Here is a 21212-nt window from a genome sequence, read left to right on the forward strand (position 1 = left end):
CCCACTTTATAAAAGCAGATTTAGTAGTCTGAAAAACTAAGAATATGGATCAAAATTCCCAAGTTCACTTTTTTTAATACTTTTTGGTAAAATTTTTGGATAGTGCATTAATACAATTTTTCTGCAGTTCCTTATTTTTATTTGAATTTAGGCAATAAACCTCAACCCAACCAGTATGAAGCACTTGGCCCATCATCAAAGCAAGCAGACACATGAGATACCATTAATATCCTGTGGCCAAGAGACTTCAGCATAATTGCAGAGCTATTTCATGCTTTCATCAATCTCTGTGTTGCCTAGACTCTCACTCAAACATAATTTTCAGGAACTCTCCAGTCTACTGAAAGCAATGAATACAAAATAAGATAAGGCCTATAGACTTGAAAAGCTAATTGATGTTAGAAATTAAACCTTTTGGGTTTAGGATCAAACTTGTCAGTAATCCTTTCATGTTCATGATGCAGCTGCTGACCTACATGCTGAATACCAACATTTTACTAACCAGAGTTATTTACTTTTCATGTGAATATATTTGTTCCTCTGTAGAAGATATAAATATACACAATAATGATTTTTTTTAAATTTTCAATGGAATGCACAGCAAAACAAAAGGATAGTTTTATATCCTTAGCATTTTAGATGCTTTGAAAGAACTGCATGGATGCACTAGGATGCAAAAAAAGTATATTTACTAACAATTACATCATACAAGACTTAACCAACCATACACACACACACTGACCATGGATAGAAGATGGGGGATAATGGGGTGTCCAAGCACCCAGCTAAGAGCATGTTATCTAATATGGCCACACTAAAGGAATTATCAGTTGTAAGTATACATGCAACTCAGTGCCATGCAAATTTGTACCATTAACTTTTAATATATTAATTTTCTACTTAGACTAGCTGCTCAAAGTGAAAGTTTTAGGAGACACTGAACAGACGATCAATCAAATGTAATTCATAGTAATCAACATATCCCAAATAGAGTAAAATCGTCTCGCTCTGAGAGAAAGCAAAGTTATTTGATGTAAAAGCTTCAGTCACTTGCAAGGAAAAAACAGACACACTCCATTAAATCAAGAAGACGAAAAATCATAATAAAAAAGACTGGTAAGCACTGGCAGTAACACAGCTTGGGTGAAGTAGACTTGACAGTACAAGCACTCCAAAAACTTAACTTCAAAAATGGGGAGAAGAGGAACAGCAGAGTTGTGAGCCTCTCCCTTCTCCTTCCCTCAGACATTCTGTATAAACTAAATATTTCCAAAGCATTTTAACAGCTCTGCTTTCATTGGCCCTTCCTTGGAGCTTATGTTATCACTTTTTTGTGACTGATAAAATTGTTCAAAAAACAAGATACACACAGCTTACCGAAGGAAGTGCTTGATATTCTCTGCTTTCATTTCAGCCGCAAGTTTCTGTCTCACATTTTGGTAGACAACGGAAGAGTTGAGGGTTTTTCCACACAGTTTTGTCAACCATCCTGAAACACATTTGAAAAGCTTCCTACTTAGAAAGAACGCCAGTCCTCACATGTATGAGCCTTTGAGCAACACGAAGTATTGAACTGTTAAAACCACATGGATGAACAGGGCTTAGAGTACCCTCTGTCAGTGTCTGCCAGCTCAGAGAAGTAAAGCAGAAAAGTAAAATATATTTCATTTTTTGAATTGCCTAAAACATTACAAAAGACTACAGCCTAAATCGCTGGTAAATCCCCTTTACTTGCCTTTTTAAGACAGACTCATCTCTCATTAATTTTAACCATAGTTTAAATTCTCAATTAACTGTTTGCAGTGTGAGGTTTGAACTCCTGATACTCGTGATGAAATTCTCTTATTTAATTTATTCACATATCTTAAAATACATGTGTAGGCATATTTAAAGTGAAGATCTAGGACTCAACAGACACACTGCTAGCATTATAATAGTTACAGACTTGGGGTCAGACTATTTATTAACTAAAGGAATAAAGTTAACTGTGATCCAGTCAGTTTAAGAATGTTAAATATTTATTCAGTAGCCATAAATGGTTGTAGGAGAAGGTATATAAACTGTATTAATTTGTCTTAAGAAGAAAACAACAAAACAAACAACAAAACAAAACAAAATCCTTTTATTATTATAGGTAGACAATCCAAAAATGGGAAAATTTTCATAAGAAAGACAAATACATGTGATGTCACATGCACAATATATGTGACCCCTTAGACTTAAATGCAATTGAAGTAACACTCTGAACATAACAGTGATACTGGATTAAACCAAAGGTCCATCTTGCCCAGTATCCTGTTTTGGAGCATGGTCAAAATATTATGTTCAGGGAAATGTAGAAGAGTAGCACAAGCACCAGAAATTTGCAGCTCAGGGATCTCCTAAATCAAAATAATGTTTTCTATATTTAATAGACCTCATGGATTTTTCTTTCATGCTTCAGCCTTAAGTGTGTGCTACAATACAAGTTTAAAAAGGACATGCAATTTTATATTTAAAATCAAATGCTGAAAGTGACTTCAGAAAAAAATCTCATGTTCTAGTAAAGTTCATTGTGCACAATGAAAAACTTCAGTAACTCCATTCTTGGCTGTCAGTCAAATTCCTCCTCCTCTACATTCTACCCTTAGTTTCTAAAATAGCAACTGAATCGGAGCATTTAAATAGATCTTTAGTAAAAAATCAGGAAATACAATTAAAAAGAAATGGAGATCTGACAACCACTGAAGTCTCGAACTCTTCTATTAATCTTTCCTCTTTCAACGCCTGGCTGCCCATTTCGTAAGCTGTCAGTTCACCAGGGCTCGCCGTGAGCTGAAGCACGCAGCCGTTCTATTCCTCACTCCCTAAAGACCAAAACTGCTAGAGCGAGCAACTTCTTAGAAAAGCAGTGGGATGAGTACTTTATAATGTACCTAAAAAGCAGTATAATCTCCCTGATGATAAGTGAATCACAACAGGGGTTGCACTTAAGTATGTGCAGGGGGCAAAACCTGGTTCAAAAGCTGGGGCAAAAGCCCCTGGTTCTCCGTACTCACCTGTAAGAAAGCCCAGCAAGAAACAGCCAAGCAGCCCAGGACAGAGGAGCCATGTGCAGAGGGTGGTCTTGCTCCTGCTCCTGGCCATAGGAGTATCACTGGCTGGTAGCTTGGCAGGCTGTGAGGAGGGCAGGCAAGCAGCTGCCTTCCTTCTCCTCTGTCCCCTCCTCCTCTTTCCGTCTGCAGCCCCAGGGCTGTCCCTGGCTTCTGTGTTTCTCAGCTCTCATGCTGCCTAATCAGCCTTAACCCAGGATGATGATATGATTTTCTGAGAGCAATAAAACACTTCCATTTCTGAGTCTCACCCCAATAAACAGCTCCAGTCTATTTCTGTGACAGATATGTATCTAGGCTGTGCACCAAGCAGTTTACAAGTACTATTTAAAAGGCTAGTTTCTATTAATTATCAGGAGTTCCTGGTTTTGAAAGTTCTTGGTTTAGGCTTGATCACAATCTGTTCTAGTGGAAGTGGCCAAGAGATGAAAATAAGGGAAAACTTGTTTCTTCTTTACCAATGAAGCACTGAATTGCTTCCTTTAGTAATCCATAGTAACATTAATCCTTGGCAAGTGATGAATACTTAGAGCAGCTAAGAAAACAATTTAGATTACCCAGTGAGGACACTTCCAGGCATCATCCAATTTGGAACTGTGAAAAGTTGCAAAATTATTCTCTATATTCTCTAGCTTTTTACACTTAAGACTTCAGGGTTCTTAAGATCAAGTTTTCTTAGTCTAATTCAGTCAAATCCACTAGTATCTCATGGGAAAGGTCACAACTTCAGCCCAGGGAATAGTCAAAAAAATATGTTCATATACTCATTATATTTTTGCACAAACTTACTCTGACCCTGCACATCACCACCTGCTGGTGAGTTCCTGCATGGCTATATGGAAGCCAAGACTGATCTTTCTGGAACTGAGGACCTGCCCATTTGAGACCAGTTATATGGCTGAAGGTAGGAAATCTTTTCTGGGAGCCTGGAATGCTTCAAGTTCAAGTCCAAAGTAGGTACATTGTGTGAAAGAAATATCAGTACTCTGAGTATCAAAACTCAAACACATAAGGTTGAGCTGAAAATATTCAGAAAAAGCTGAAAAGGCTAGTTAATATCCTAATTGCTTCACTACGGCTTTCCAGAAAATAAGGACTTGGGTATTCTGCACCAGTGATAGCCACCATTTCAAGCACAGGCTGGATGTCTTTGTTCAAATTATAGGCACGTCCAGTTTTGTGATTTTTTTCCCTGTCATTTCCCAACTGCTCATAAGCCATCACAAATTCTGAACAGCAATGACATTTCACACCAGCATCTCAGTTGGCATATATAAACCAGATGGAATTCCACCTACAGAACTCATAAAGAATGAGCATATTGATGTATTATTAGCATTTATATAGCACCGCAGGTGTAGGACTGGCACATAATAGACAGTAAAATGACAAGGGCTTTTGGAAATTGATACAAAACTTAGACCTCACATGATAACATCAGTAGAGGAAGAAGGTAAGAATAGCAACAGTGAGAATGTTTGAAATGTATTTATTTCTATGCCTACATCTTTTTAAAGTGACAAGGGCATTAGCAATGCTGAGGTTGAATAACAGCAGCAACAAGGTGGCTTCTACCACTTAAAATACAGTCCTAATATTAGTCATTAGTTGTGATATGTTCTTACATGCCATAGATTGGCCACAGGTGGAGTATATTATGTTACAATTAAATGCAATATAACATACAGTGTAAATCTGTCTTCAACCACATACCCTCCACAAAGGACAGGGACAGGAAATAAGATGACAAAGGTCATGGGTTGAAATAAAGACAAGGACATTGCTTGTCAATTACCATTATAAGCAAACCAGATTCCATTTAGGGATAAATAATTTCATTTACTACAAATTAAAGTAGACTTGGATAGTGAGAAACAAAGACAAAAATTAAAACAACATCTTCTCCCCCACTGCATCCATTTTTTTAGCTTAACCTTCACTCCCAACTCCTCTATGCCAGAGTTGCCATATATGACTGTCATGTGAAAAGGGGAGATTTCCTTGTCCCTTGCTGTGGGGAGTTTTCCTTGATTCTCAGTGTTTTATTCATCTGTCAGTTCCCCAGGAAAGCTGAGACCCTTGTGCTCAACTAGTCTGTCAGCATCCCATCATGGGGACCCTTCACTGAACAGTCCTGCTGGATTGGAGGGCAGTTTGACTGACTTATTCAGGGAAATACACCAACAGCATAAGGGAGACCCCTCAGCAGGTCTTCCCACCTTATTCAAGTGTGTTACCCACTGCTGGCAGCTGCCAGCACCCGTGAAGGACTCACGCTGATGGGTTACGGAATTACGCTCTTTATTAATACAAAATTGTGACAGGTTATGGTTCGAAGACTGACGGTGATATTACCTGAGTGCAAGAATGTATTCAAAGCAATACACAGACAAGGCTTAATCCCAAATAAAAGTATTCAGTGCACATAGAGTGTGGTTCTTACCCAATAGGTGTCCCTATGGCAGAGAAAACAGGTTCGCACATCGACTGATCCCAGCAGTTACAATGGAGTCTTCCCTAACTTTTTGCTCACACTGAGAGTGAAAACAAGCCTCATGTTCAGCTGAAGCTATCAGAACTTGCAGGTAGCTACACGTGTTCTACTTAGTCAAAATACATAAATCCCTAGTAAAATAGAAAAGTTCAAAGAATGGCAAGGATACGCATGCCAGATGCAAAACTACCATGCATGTGTGTGTTGAATACATAATTATGCTATGCAGCCAATTACTAAAGCCAGTAATAGTGCATAAAAACACATAACACACAGGAAAAATGCCAGGGCTTGTAAACTGTAGGTTGTAACTGCTCAGCAACTGCGCCCTAAAGCTTAACATTTGCAGAAAGAAAGACGTGCTACTTGATTGCGTTGCCTGACCTATTGTTCAACTAAAGGTTGAACTTGTGGCTTGAGAATTCAAAGGGCCCTGGTTTGTGGGAAAGGCAGCCCTGGCAGGAAAAATGGCAACAGGGGAATGCTCAACTGCTATTTCAAATCAGTAGTTTCCTTCTGACTCTGCCAGTTGCACAGACCCCTGAACTCTCTCACGGCCTCTGCAGTCTTCCTATCAGTTTAAAATGGTAGTAGATGTTGATGCTTTGAGTCAGAGTCTTTGTTATCTTGAACTTCATGAGTCCATTATCAGATTCCAGCTAAAATAAAATTTACATTGCTGGCAGCTGACAAGTCCAGATTGCAAACTTTGACTCTTTCTTCTACAAGAGGAATTCAGAAATCATTCAGTGAGGTAAACAGACTTTCCAGCTAAAGTAACATTGACATTGCTGGTTTCATGAAAGCAAGGATTCATTTTAATACAAAAAGGTATAATTTCTCCCTTTTACACACATGAGTATGTTTTAATTTCATTTGATTTGCATACTTAGTGCACAGGATGATCATTGTATGGAGTTATTTGGAAAACCTGAACAGTATCCAATTTGTGATCATATGATAGCAATACTTTCTTAAAAAAAAACACTGCTCCTTTTTCACTTCACTTCTTCCAGATTCTTTAATTTAATTGATCTCACACTCAGGGATCGAGTTAGGTAACAGCTATGCCCCTGAGATATCTTGGCAGATCTAACAAAAAATACATTGGCTTAAAAAGGAGCTATTCCTGTATCTGGCCTGTCCTTACTAAACTCCTTCAAAGCATACACTTCCATGCTCATGTGGCTAGTTCAGATGGTTTTTTGAGCTCCAAGAATCAAAGTGCAGCTAAAAAGTTTGCAAGAACTTATTAACACTGCTTTTAATGCATATTACTTATTATTTAACCATTATTCTCCACTTGTCTGCTTTGAATGCATATTATTTATTTAACCATTGTTCTCCACTTGTCTGGCAGGAACTAGATGTCTCTATTTGTCGACAAATGTCAGTTGGTCTGATTTTGTTCATAAATATGAAATATGACCCTTACTTCTTTGTATTATCCCAGTAACTGAGTCATGTGAAATTACATTTCTCAGTGCATATGCAACTACTCTTTCATTTTATGCTTTCTGCTTAGAAGCCATAATCCTAGTGACATACATAGGAAAAGGACAGCTGCATATGCATCCATGCATATATTTTGACATATGGCTTGCATAGCTGACTAAAAATCAGGTAGCTTCAGTAATTAGCTACATAGGCTTTGGCATTTGCTGTCCAGTTATGACACCAAATATTTTTGCCTTGAATAGCCTTTGACAAATGGAGCTCCAGTGGCTATATCTAGACTCCATAGAAGACTGACAGAAAGAAATTATTTAGGGAGTAGAATGTTTTTATCACACAAAATATTAGCTGTGCAAGAGGTTAATAATCCTCCAGGGCAGAATGTCAGATGAAGGGATTTGATTTTCTGAGTCTTCTCTGTCCGATCTCAGTTGCCTCACTGTGATCTTTCAAGCAGTCCATCATAAGAGTAAGCAGCACACCAAAATCAGAAATAGAGACTTTACAAAATGGCAATAATTTTGTATCCTTTCAAACTAAGGACATGATGAATTTTTTTTGCTTCTAATTGTCTTCATACAAAAAACAACTTTATATGGACAAGGCATAGCAAAGGTAGATTTTGGATAAAAGAAGGTCGTCTTCTCAAAAGACATTTTGTATGATGACTATATGTCTGCCTTGTTTTTACTCTAGTGACTAGAAAGCTTCTTGCTTAAATTTATTTGCAAACAGCTTCAAGGTTCAGCATGTGAGAAGAAGAATGTCATGGATGAGTATTCTGGGCTGGCTGCCCAAAACTTGTTATGATCGTTATACATCCCACAAATGGTATGTCACAGTTTTCCCATTTTCATACATGAGTCTTTGTGTAAAAGGAGGGCTGAAATGTCTGTCTTGGAGTAGAATGATACAATCCCAAGGTAAATAATAAAAAGTCAACAACAAAATTATAAACTGATAGAAACATGAAATTAATTCTGTTTTCCTGATGCACTATGAAGACTGCTATAATAATCAAGCTAGCAAAATTCAAAGCTATGAAAATAAATCCAGTGGTTAGCAATTCTTAAAATACAAAGCTGAGAGAAAACCTGAAACTTTTTCACTCTCACTTCAGAAGGTATCTAAATCCTGAGCTCTCGGAATGGAGTACATTACCTTGTTAACATTGCTAAATGTATTCCACTTGGGTATATTATTTGCAAAGAACAAGATTTTTTTTATTTTGTGTTCTTCGTAATAATCCTCCTAGTGTTTTTCAATGATCCATTTTTAAAACTTCTTGCAAAATTCTGTATTTTGTCTTCACTGATGATTACGTTGTTGATATTTAAGCTACTTCTTTCAGTGTTTCTGCTGCTGCCTGTACAGTGAAGGCTGCAATGGAAATTTGCCTCTTCACTTCTTCCCAGGCTTCACGTTGATCAGCTTTGTTTTCGATATCAAACATGGCATCATAGATTCCTGGGAAAGATTCTCCTGCATACTTATTGTGGCTGCTTGGAGCAAAGATAACATGTCTGCAGGGAAGATGACGGGGAAAAATAGCAATATTCTGCATTAGAAAAATAAAACATACAATTTTCTGGATAAAACTAGTCTGTTTCTATACCATCTGTTAAACTCTTGACACTTAGGATGTAAATAAATAAGATTATTGCAACAATAGTAGCTATAGTCTATGAAGCAAGAAACTAACATAAGCTACATTATGCCATGTGAATTCCAGAACTTTATAGCTACTTGAGATAAAATTGAGTCAAATATTTTCCTTTCCCTCATTTTAGATGAAATTAAAAGATTAAAAAAAAGCCAGCTGATTTTCTCAAAGATATACACAGTCTCCAACAGATACAGGTATGCTTTGAGATAGGAAAGCCAATGCTTTGACTGTTCTCAACATATTTTTAATCATAAACTATGAGAGGTACAAGGATTGTAGATCTTAATTTCTCCTTCTGCAATTAGTTTTTAGTGGAATTTTTTAGTGGAAAGATTACTGTTCTGAATTATGCAGACTGGTAAAAGGATCAAAAACCTAGATTGATTTGACTGCCTCTCAGATAAGATTTACTTCTCGAACTGGATGAGAGGACCACTGAATTCCCTTCACTGCTGTTGTAGTGCTGCCCTCCACACTGCATTTGCTAGCATGACTGTTCTCTTATAATTGATCAAATTGCAGTACTTGAATTATAAAGTATTTCACTTTCAAATAATAACAACTTCCTATAGACTCTTTACCACTAAAATTACTTGAAATGAGTCCAGGGCTTAACTTTAGATCTGTTTAGAAGCCAGTGAAATCAATAGAAATGATCTGAATAGATTTCCAACAAGACTCTTCCTCATTCTGTATAATGTATCTCACTGAAGTTTTCCCCAGTATTGTTTTCCCTTTTAAACCTTATTTGTTCTGTTTAATCTACTTTTACTGTGTTGAATAAAATCATTATAACTCTATTTAGAGACCTGTGAATCTTAACAGAATTCTTATAGGGTATTCCAGGAGGAAAGTGAAAAGTAACCATTTCTCACCTATAAAACGGCCTTCCAGGTAATCCAAGGGGATCGATAAAAGCCCTTTCCAGAAACATGAGCTGATCATTTAGTGATCTGACAGCAAGTAGGCTAAAAAGAAAAAAGGAATATGTTAGCTACAGACTGTTTGACTTGCTTTTAGTCCTGTGCCCCAGCATTCACATCTCTGGATTTATGAAGGACAGTGTTCTATACTAACAGTGTTTCTACACTAACACTCTCCAGAGAATTATGTCTTCGATTTTAGGCAACAGATCCACGATGTTGAACTGAAGAGTAGCCCAAAAAAGCCCATGTCAGCTAACCTGCAAAGAAGCATTATGCTGATCTATTGTGAGACAGTTTGGTTCACAACCTGAAAGTCTCTTAAAGTTGTTTTTAAAGGCCAAGTAATAATGTCAAAGAAGACAATTTCAGGTATTTTCTCTCATGTTGCATCTTACTCCTTTATCTCCTTTCCATAAGGATACTTAAGCAGACCGTTCTCTTCTTTTGTACAAAAGTTTTCTAAAGACCCTATTTCCTACAAAGCCAGCCAGCCACAAATTACTTCAATAAAATCTCATTTGTTGTAAAATCACAACATCTGAAAAAAAGTAACCTTGTGATGTTAGAACCAACTCTTGAGTTATCCAAGAATTGTGGTTTTTTGATGGTAGATTTTAAATTCCCTAGAGCAGAGACCATCTGTGTGTGTGTACTTTGAATAGCTCTGAGCATACTACTGATGCTTAACAAATAAAATAATCATGAAGAAGATTATACGGAAAATATGTGGGCTCGGTAGTTTACATTGAACTTAATGTAGAGCTTTGAAGGCATTCATCAATAAAAAATGGTAAAATTTATACCACCATAAGCCTGGAGTAACTCTACAACCATCAATAAATTTTTTTCAAGTTTACAGTGGCGCAAACAGAAACTAAAACTGGTTAGTTGAATTAAAACTTAGATTTAGGCCACCCACCAATAAAACCATTTTGAAAATGTCACATACATGTCACATGTCATAAATGTCATCTTTTACATAAGAAATTATTGTTAACTCATCTTGAAAAGTGCTGCCATTAAAAAGATGGCTTTTATTCTCAGTTAGTGTTCCATAAGGGTAAGCATATGGCTAGATGAGATCCTTCCCAAGAATTGTAACATACACATATGTATATACAAAATGAAGCTTGGTTTGTCATTCTGGGCATGGCCTACAAGGAATAAATTACAAATTAAGTCAAATGCAAATTAAGCCTTTTGGCATAGGTGGTACATAAAACTTCTTGATAGCTCATCGAAAAGCTTGCCCCAAATACAGCTTCTTTTTTATCTTTTTTCCATTAAGTGGTACCAAGTGACTGTGCCTCTGAGCTCAGAGGACTACATGCAGCATTTGACTGGAAAAAAAAGGAGTTAAACTTACTTATTGATATCTATTTGTTGCAGTCTCTCATGAAAGCTAGCAGCAACTTCTGTAAAATTCTTCACAGCTGAAAAGAGAGCATCTGGAGGGAGCAGGAAGGAAGTAATTACCTTCATATTCTGAAGACATAATTTAACAAATAACATTCTACAAATTAAAGCTTTATCTTTCACTGTAATCATGATCTATTAAGTGTCGGTGAAGGAAAATCAGATGACCCCATATTCCTACATTAAAAAATATGTAATTCTGTGTTAAAACCTGCCTTAGAGACAGTAGAAATTAGCACTTTTGTGACTATTGTTTATTATTTGCTACTTGAAGAATATAAAGAAATATCAAAAACTGGATTGTGGACTGCCAGAACCAGACTGTTCATAAGTCTGAGATTTTATAAACCCCAACAACCTGTGTTTTACTGTTATGTCCCTCCATACAGACAGAGTATATGTGTGGGTGTGTGTGCGTGTGCATGCACGTAGCTGATATTGGTCATTAGCAGCTAAATCCTAAAGTGAATACAATATAATGCTGTCAATAAAACAGAGGCTTCTGAGGCAGAGAATTATCCAGCACTAGAAGCTGCAAAGCAGTATGATTATTTTTAAGGAACCAAGACAATGATACATTGTTGTCAACATTGGTGGATCATACACAGGTCAAAGCACATGCAACTGTAAGCGTTAGCTCTATTGGGCAGTGGCATATTCTCTACACAGGCATACTAGTGACAAAATATTCACATTTCAAATTCTTGGAGGGTGTGGCTCTTGTTTTATTTACTGTTCATACAGCACAAAGTAAATACCAGGCCATGACTAAGACATACATTACTATACTAGCATTAATGGAGGAGGAGCGTGATGAAAGACTGTACGTACCAAAGGATACGTTGTATGTTGCCAGTTCATCTTCATGATTCCTTGACAAATTATAGATGATGTGAGCATAGTTGCTCACAGCTGACGCATAATCTCTGCAGTCAAAAGGAAGCACAACAGAGTTGGCCAATTCAAACACCAGCCCTCCCCGTACCTGAGCTACTGTCAGATGATTTTTGAAAGTGGGATCATAGAACTGCTCCACAATTTCATAGGTTTCATAGACACTGTGGTAAACTGGATAGCTGTTATATTTTTCTATGTTCTGAAACAAAAATACCAAAACAAAACAAAACTATTATTCAGTGATGGATACTTCAGTGTGGCTTGTAAACATTTGCTGTGGGATTCAAGGCACAGTAAAGTTAAATTCTTAAAGTCAAGTTTGTCTGACTGATACCAAATTGAACATTCTTATTTATTACATATTTGTATTGAGGTAGCACATAGAGTTCTAGTAATTAGATACCATTCTGACACACTAAACTGAACTAGTCCAAAAAGCTGGCAGTTTAAATGGTTATTTATATAACAGGTGATGTTCTTGAGGCAGTTACTGGGGAGACTAAATTACAAAGACACAGACTTACCCAATTTTTACTGTAACGTGCTCTGCCTGAAGCGATGCCAAGACGTTGAAAAAAGACTTCAAAGTCATTGCCAGAACCCAGTTTATTTATTCTTTTAACATGAAAGAGGAAAATAACTTGAGTGACAATACTTAAAGTATAATTTTCGTTTGCTTCCAAGTACCGTGTCAATTACTTATTCAGCAGTCGGTCACTATACACTACACAGTCTTTTCCTAGTATGCTCCTTTTGTCACTACACATGAATTGTCTCTGACCCCCACATTACATGCATCACATCGTTGCATTCTTGGAATAGCAAAGTAATCATTCTCAGGGTCAGAAATATCCAGCTCTCAGAAGGAGAATTTCACTCACTGTCTTTTATCACTGACAAGAATCAATGACCTTCCTCCTGCTGAACTTCCACTATCCCAAGCTCTCAACTGAGAGAAATCACAGAAGTATCAGCATGGCTTCATAGAATAAAATCAGTCATTGAGATTCCATAGACACCCCCTGGTAAATTTGAAGGACAGTGTTGTAAAATCCTGCCTGACGTGCCCCCCAGCCTCCCAAATTCAGAGGCCTTCCAGGAGACTGGAAGCAAATGCAAGGGAAAGCTGCTGAGTTAGCATCTTGTGTGCCTGCCACTGGCTTGTGCATACTGCTCTTATTTGTCTAAATTTCTATAAACTACAAGAACACTTTTCATATATAAAGCCTTCTGTTCATCGACAAAGGCAGGTTTGCAACACTATTGTACAATAGCATACCTAGCAATACCAATCAATAAAACTCTGAAATTCATACCAGCTCAGAAACACACCATTTCTTTTAAGCACTCAGCTTTTCAAATGGGTATTTCTTTAAAACCCACATTATACAAGTTATAATAACGTTTGGTATATAATTTATGTTCTTTTGTCACTGACCTGGGGACCTCTTTATATTCTCTTGATGGATTTTTTTTATACCAGCTCTCATAAAGAGATTTTCCTTCAAAACCCTCATCAGGACTTGGTATCTAGAAAAAGACAAAGGGTGCAATTTTAAATGTTACCAAGCAACAAATCAACAACCTGTCCTCACACAAAAGACTTTGGGCAATGACTAAGTCACAGCCTTAAGTCCCTCAACCTTTCTTCATTTCCATTTTAACACTTCAGACGCATAGCATTTTCCAGAGGAATAATTTATTTTCTAAAACATAAGTAATTTTAGATGAAAGAAAACACAAGGAAAGGAAAACATTTCAGGTCAATATTTACATTCTGATGTTTCTTTATGAGATTTTCAGCTATTTAATTTAAATATTCAACAAAACAATCCCTCACAGAACAAAACTTCTGGCTTTACTTGGGAAAGAAATTTCAATTTTGTCTTACTTTAATTCAAAACTGTTTCTACTTCATTTTAGTTCACAAAAACTATGTTTATGAATGCAGAAGCAACCTTAGAAGGGCAAAGTGCACAGTACCTGGTGTTTATGTCATCATAGCTGCTAGAGAGGTATATAAATCACAATTATCCTAAAGTTCATTCCTATCACTCTGACTACTTTGAAGGTAACTGAGCATCATCTTTCCTTTATATCAGTGTAATACTGAGGTTTTATTATCTTGAATCTATTAAAGATTATTAATATCTCTTCTACTATTAATATATATATAACTACCTAAAAATAGGAACCAAATTAAAACTAATATATTTGGAGTTGTGTCCATTAAGCTAATTGTTTGTATAACAGTTATAAGACTTTTTACCAGATTGACTTTGGATGGGATCACATGGGACATGTTTCCTGATCAGCATTCTCTTCAGACATCAGTTACCAACAAGCTGTGGTTATATGCATTCATCAACCTCTGTTGTTGCTTCCCAGTTTGAGGAAGGGTTACGCAATGCAACCATTTTCACTGCTATTTAGGTCAACATTCTAATGATGGCTCTTGCTGTCCAAACTGAGACCCTACTGACCTGATTTTCTGACAGTTCTGAAGACTTGCATTTAGCACAGGTTACCATGGGAACTGCAGGTGATCAGCTCTTCTGTAGTTTATGACAGAAATACCTTTATCTGGGCACTTGATTTTTACAGTTACATTTTAGTTGTTGTACTTTAATTGCCAGAAAATTATTATAATGATTTACTACCTTTTATTTACTTTTGTACCAGTCTAATGCCAGTTTCAAGAGACAACAAATTATCAACGCTAGAAAAGCCAGATGACTAAATATATACAGCAGACAAAGACAGATAAAGTAGATTTATAGAATATATATAGTAGATGAATGTATATTATATATGCATTTAAACACACAAAAAGACCAATTAAATGTTCATTGTTTAATATAGTTGAACAGGAAAAACACCCCAGAAACAAAATGACAGCTTCTAAGACCCACTCCCAAAGCAAGGAACATCTTACATGTAAGATGGTGAGGCTATTTCCTAGAGAGAAAGGTCCCTACCTATTAAGAGAAAGGTCCCTACCTCTTAATTTTATATGCCACACAAATATGTGTGAGACCATCATGGTCAGTGCCAGTGAATAACTAACAGGGTACACTGAAGCTGAGCACACTGACCAAACCTGCATGTCATATCAAAAACAATACAGTAGTAGGACTAATTTCTTCCCCTGCCTAAAGGGAGTCAGTCTCCCATTACCATGAGCACTCTAGTAGTTGATCTGGGCAGCCAGGTTTGTGCTTATTTCTGTCCTCTGGTTCACAGCATTCTTTCATTCTTTTGTTCATAGAAGGAATGCTTTCACAGAAGTGGCAAAATCCCTTAATCCCAAATAGCTAATAATTTAAAGATATAAGCTTGAAATCCCCTTGGCCCTTCTGGGAAAAAGCTCCAATTACTTAGCTATTGACCTAAAAGGGATACTGCAGCCAGAAAAGAAATATCTGACACCACATTTCATAGACAGAGCTCCATCAACTGAGTGAGCACTGAACATACTGGCTAAAAATTTCAAGTGATATTACCTCTTTAGTCAGACTGTACACCAGACTGTACATCAGTGGTGTGCAATCCACTCGCAGTGTGTAGTTTCCTGAAAAAAAAGGAAAAACTATTTATTTGAAGAAGGAAAGAAGGAACTTCCACTCAGTTGAAACCTCATGCCATTATTTGTTAATAAGTAAGGGACTGGAGAGCTACACTATTAATGAGGAGCAAGCTGAGAATCATAGAATCAAAGAATCAACTAGGTTGGAAAAGACCTCCGAGATCATCAAGTCCAACGCTTGATCCAACACCACCGTGGTTACTAGACCATGGCATTAAGTGCCACATGCAGTTGCATCTTAAAAACCTCCAGGGACGGAGAATCCACCACTTCCCTGGGCAGCCCATTCCAATGTCTGATTACTCCCTCTGTAAAAATTTTTTTCCTAATATTCAATCTAAACCTCCCCTGGCCCAGCTTAAGACCATGCCCCTTGTCCTACTGCTGGTTGCCTGGGAGAAGAGTCTTCCTGTGATCTTGTCAGTGCATTTGTATTGGTTTTGATGAATTTCAGCCCAGCTTTCGAAGAAATTCTTCAGAGCTTTTCTTTTGTCCCTGTGATTACTATGCACGTTATAAGAGGAGAAGCTGACTCTGAAGAGTTGCCATAGAACTCGGGGCCACAACACTTTTCGTCCCTCCCTATGACTTCCCAAGGGAAAAAACAGGAATATTTGAAGGATACTTTATGATCCCAGGTGACAGTTTCTCCCCATATCCACTTCTGAATTAATGCAACAAAATGATCACATTGAAGGTCTAATGAATCTCCAGGCAAAATCCCTCCCGGTCATACCATCACTATTTCTGTAAAACACAAGTCTAAACCATGTACCTTCAACTGAAGAATCTGCATTGATATAAGCCACTCCTCGTGCTTGTAATACTTTGGCATTTTCCTATGAGAAAGAAAAAAGGAAGAAAATGCTAACAAACTTTTTTCCCGCAGAACTCTTTTCCCACTCACAAAACAAACAGCTTTTTCATAGAAAGACATCATATACTACATGGAGCAGTACATATACATTCAAAAGGAAACTAAAGAAAGAAAGAGAGAATGTGTGTGCAAGGAAAAGAGGGAGAAGGAGGAAAGAAGTGCTGCTTTCTAGTACAGATTTCTCAAAGAGCAGACATCATGCACATTTCTTTTTGAACACTACTGGTTTACCTCAGCCCACTCTGTTGATCCTAACAAGCCAAATTCCTCTGCATCCCAGCTTGCAAATACCACTGTTCTCCTTGGTCTCCATCCTGCACAATGAAAGACCATGAAAACTATATTACCAAAACAAAGGCTGTTTTTCGCATGATAACTAATGTGAAAACAAATGCCAGTTTGGGGGGTCTCATCTTGTATCATGATCTGTGGGGAAAGAGACATGTTTAAGGAATTTTAACACCAACTTCAGTAACCTAACATAATAATGATTCGTTATTGTAGCAATCTCACCTCTACTTCAATATTGTGCCAAATGATGTATTCTTTCTTGTCTCTCAGTTTAATTTCAAGAAAATTTTCTAAAATTTAAAACTCTGACCAAGGAAAAATAATGTACTGTGCACAAATTCTTGAAAGATTTTCTACTCTTTTTGCTCTGTTCAGTTTAGTATATATTGTATACCAGTGTCTACTTTGACAGAAAAGTGGCATGTTTTCATATCTATTACTGAATTTCTTTGACTTGTCTTCCAAATGCCAGATTTTAAAACCTAAGGAATTCCCTGTAACTTTGAAAGATCACCTTCAAAAGAAAGATCTTTCACTTGAAGTTCTGCATCTGATTTAAATTCAGGACAAATAGAATAGGCTCTATTGCCCCGCCTCTGTATCTCAGCCCAAAGTTTTCTTTGAAGCTACTGGAAACTTTTCATCTTTTATTTCCTTTCTTTTTTAATTTTTAATTTTTTTTCCAGTTTGAATTCCAAAGACAGCTTCCCCTGATATCTAATAACCAGGAGAAATGGAACGAAAACTAAATGTCAATAAGCTTTAAGTGTAATGTGTAGGCAATGAACGCTTCTCTAGCATGGTATTCGCATTGTCAGAGTTTCTTTCCATGGGATGTCAGATAAGGAGACAGCATTTGCTCTGACAGGAGCAGAAACTTGGTGCAGTTGACATTTGTTCCTATTCTAACGCAACTGAGCATGAGGTATTTTTAACCATTACCTCCTACTACGTTTGCACAGCTCATTCTCTGTATTAGACAGACATCCTTCATTTATTCTTGAGTCTGTCTGCAGGCCACAGTTAAGTGCTGAGAAAGCTCTCAGTGTTGCCTTCATGAAGCCTTTATCAGTCCATAACTCTATCAGTTTTATAAGACCATTGAAACATCCAGTCTGACCATCCCCAAATACACAGTAATCAATTGTACCTGAACATCATGTTTATTTCAGCATTTCCCATTTTGTGTTTTGTTTCCCTCTGGGTGTACTTTCTCTTGAGCAGAAGTACCTCTCACATAACAAAGTTGTAACTGGAATTAGATAACATCTACAGAGCAGCATGGTTTATTCTAGACATCAGTGAGATAGACGTGTTTAATTTTAAGTATATGTTTAAATCTCCGTGAAATCAATAGGCACTGCTGAGAGCAGTTACTTTGATGAGCTTTATTACCTTCCTTTTTCAGTTTTCCAAAGCTCCTCACAATCTCATGAACCACAGCTGCCCCACTCTGAGGATCAATGCCACCAAATACCCATGAGTCACGGTGGCCTCCCAGGATGACATATCTGTCTGGAGAAATTATTTTGGAGGTTTACTTAAGAAAACTTTTTTCTTGCCATAGAGCTGTTAATTTGAAGTAATTCTTTTCCATATATGTATCAGGCAACAGAGATTAATAATTTGTAATATACATGACAGAAAGACAAAACACATTTTAAATCTCCAAAGACATTTTTCTGTATTTGTCAGTCAATGCTAGAGAATTTGTCAAGCAGAATAACTGAATCCCACAAGACTAAAACCTCTTAAATTCCATAGCATTACTTCTATTATTAGAAATACTGCAGCTTCTCTCTAAAGATAGAAGCATCTTTCTGCATTTTACAGTAGCATGTTTCATGGTAAAGCTGATCCACTAAGTACAGCACACAAATTCACAACATTAGGGTGTGCTGAATGCAGTGTTTCTCTGAATTTATATAATCAATCATAAAAAGCGTTGTTCAAATCATGAGAGAGATGTGATTATTAAGATCAAAGTCAGAATAGATCTCTGTGCGACTATAATATGGTTAACAGTTGTGTTTCAGGCACAAGGTGAGTGCTGCAGTTACAAGATAAATGCTGTTATCATCATCCTAGGGATATCTATCTATCTGGGGGTTTTTTTGAGTATAAAATCACACTGGTTACAAGAGACTATAGGACAGACAAAAAGTCAATAGTGGTGGATATAGTCTCTTCAGATGGAACGCAAAATCCGTTCCTGTGTTTAGTAGGGAAGAATATCCACTTAAGAATATTCTTCCAATTGCAAAGTTATTTGCCTGAAGACAAATATTTTCCATATCGGACTCTTCCTTGAAAATCAGCATTCACAGTGAAAGTGCTGACATACCTTGAACCATATGAAAGCTGATGCAATAGACATTTCAACACCAATGACCATGTAGTGCAATATTTCAGAGAAAACTATATTCTTCACATCCCCCTTGTAACTGTGAAGTGTATCTAGAGGTCACTTCTCATTCACATTATGCTGAAGACAAATGATTTTACCTGGTTCCACAGTGCCTCTGATAGTACCAATCACATTGTAAATCCTTCTTACTTCGTTATTGTTATGAATGTGCATTTTCACCTTTCTAGTGTATTGGGAAGAAAATACAAAGAGAAAAATCCACCAGATTAGCCAATAAAACATCTTGACACCTTTCAAAAGTATAAATATGAATGATAAGGAAAGCATTTTGACCAACTTTAACCTCTATTAAAATAAGGTAGGTCTGAAAATATTTCAGTGGAGTTTTTTTTCTGGATTTATACCTGTGCAAATGAGAAGAGCATTCAGCCCTTGATAGCTATGTAACATTTCTAATGTCAATAAGATTTATACAGACAAGCAGGATCAGAACTCCAAATTCAGAGATTTTTTGCTAGCAGTTAATTTTTAAATTTAGAAGAGTGAAAGAAAAATGAAAACCATCTAATGTTGAAAAGGTAAACAGTTCTAGTATTCTAGAGATTGGTGCAAATCAGAACTGACTGACTCCATGGCTGGGTTTAACCCCAGCCAGCAACCAAGCCCCGCATAGCTGCTTGTTGCCACCAGCAGGATCAGGGAGAGAATTGGAAGGGTAAAAGCCAGAAAACTCGGGGGTTGAGATAAAGACAGTTTAATAGGGAAAGCAAAAGCCATGCACACAAGCAAAGCAAAACAAGAAATCAATTCACTGCTTCCCAGAGGCAGGCAGGTGTTCAGCCATCCCCATGACAGCATGGCCCCATCGTGTGTAGCAGTTACTTGGGAAGACAAATGCCATCACTCCAAATGTCCCTCCCCCTTCCTCCTTCTTCCCCCCACTTTATATACTGAGCATGATGTCATACGGTGTTGTCATGGTTTGAGATGGCCTCCCTGGGAGTCAGGGGCTCAGAGGTGACTGGGTGCCAGGGCAGTGTTCCCTGGAGAGCCAATCACCACTCGTCTTGTTCGCTTCTGCTCAAAATCATACATACACAGCACGGGAAGCTGTTGGCATATCTCTCTGTTGGTGCGTGTAGGTGTAGAAGGCCAGGAGGTGGCTGGGCTCCTTCTTCCCCCTCTGGGGGAGGCAGGGGAGCCCTGCAGCCCCCCAACTCTGCCTAGGCCAGAGTTAGAGACAGCATTGGAGTGAGTGAGTGTTTGTGAGGGACTCACAAAACAACTGGTAAGCGAGGAGAGAGAGGCAGGTCTTGCGGCCAGGCCCTCTTCTTCCCCCCCTTTGCAGCCAGGCTGCAGAAGGGGGCTGGTTTTCTCTCTCACTGTTTAAGTGGGAGTGGAGCAAGGCTTAGTATTGAAGCTGAGCCAAGAGACAGGCCGGAGGAGGCTCGATTGCCAGAAGAAAGAGTTGTGATTCATTGTAACATGTTGGAAGAACTTCAGGCAAGAATTGGAGATGGGCCAAAGAGCTCAGGAGTTGCCCTGCTGAGGTTTTGACTGGGGGCAGCCGAAAACTGACTCAGAGGACACTTGATAAGCTGAACTACACTGCAGCAGCCTACAAACAGAGGTATGAGACTGAGAGAGATCACACAACAGAAATGACACAGGACCGAGGAGAAAGGACTCAGAGCTACCTTCTTGAACTTCGTAAGAAGAAGGGACTTCGGCAAACAGCTGAAGGTTGGTTGGGGGAGAGTGTTCAGGGGCCCCGAACACTCCCACGAGAGAGAGACTGTGTTACATATCAGCCTTGAAAGGCTTTTCCTGGACTAGAGTAAAAGGGAGAAGCTTCGAAGGGACTGATAAAAGCGTAATATATATATATATATATATATATATATAGTTGCCTTTAGTTTGTATAGTATTTATTTGTGTAAAATAAATGTATATACTTCCCCCTTCCCCGATAAAAGCCTCTGGCCTGAAAGTTTTCGGTGTTGGGATAAATTGTGGGAAGAGGTGGGGGGAAGCCTGGAAATTGGATTCTGGATTTCTAATGTGGCTCAAACTGCCACAGGCGTGGAATATCCCTTTGGTCAGTTGGGGTCACTTGTTCCGGCTGTGTCTCCTCTCAATTTCCC

At 37.9% G+C, this 21212-nt stretch overlaps 2 protein-coding genes across 4 annotated transcripts in view; both read right to left on the minus strand.

Moving 5' to 3' along the window:
* LOC114000333 (N-acetylated-alpha-linked acidic dipeptidase 2-like) overlaps positions 1-3161 on the minus strand; it is a 30781-nt gene extending 27620 nt beyond the window's left edge. The window contains exons 1-2 of the mRNA XM_027744604.2: positions 3039-3161; positions 1378-1489 (exon numbers count right to left, since the gene is read on the minus strand). Of these exons, the coding sequence (XP_027600405.2) occupies positions 1378-1489; positions 3039-3126 (200 nt within the window). The 5' untranslated portion in view covers positions 3127-3161. The remainder of the gene's footprint in view (positions 1-1377; positions 1490-3038) is intronic.
* A 1404-nt stretch (positions 3162-4565) lies between these two features.
* Positions 4566-21212, minus strand: part of LOC114000332 (putative N-acetylated-alpha-linked acidic dipeptidase) — a 30587-nt gene continuing 13940 nt past the window's right edge. For all 3 annotated transcript variants that reach the window (XM_027744603.2, XM_039378597.1, XM_039378598.1), the window contains 11 exons: positions 19206-19291; positions 18096-18215; positions 16641-16723; positions 16308-16371; positions 15450-15517; positions 13385-13476; positions 12471-12561; positions 11881-12145; positions 11000-11081; positions 9583-9675; positions 4566-8564 (listed from right to left, as the gene is read on the minus strand). In XM_027744603.2, coding sequence (XP_027600404.2) covers positions 8375-8564; positions 9583-9675; positions 11000-11081; positions 11881-12145; positions 12471-12561; positions 13385-13476; positions 15450-15517; positions 16308-16371; positions 16641-16723; positions 18096-18215; positions 19206-19291 — 1234 coding nt within the window. In that variant the 3' untranslated portion in view covers positions 4566-8374. The remainder of the gene's footprint in view (positions 8565-9582; positions 9676-10999; positions 11082-11880; positions 12146-12470; positions 12562-13384; positions 13477-15449; positions 15518-16307; positions 16372-16640; positions 16724-18095; positions 18216-19205; positions 19292-21212) is intronic.

The sequence above is a fragment of the Pipra filicauda genome, unplaced genomic scaffold (genome assembly GCF_003945595.2).
Source record: "Pipra filicauda isolate LSUMZ 115617 unplaced genomic scaffold, ASM394559v2 scaffold141_size4267151_pilon, whole genome shotgun sequence".
Classification (NCBI taxonomy): Eukaryota; Metazoa; Chordata; class Aves; order Passeriformes; family Pipridae; genus Pipra; species Pipra filicauda.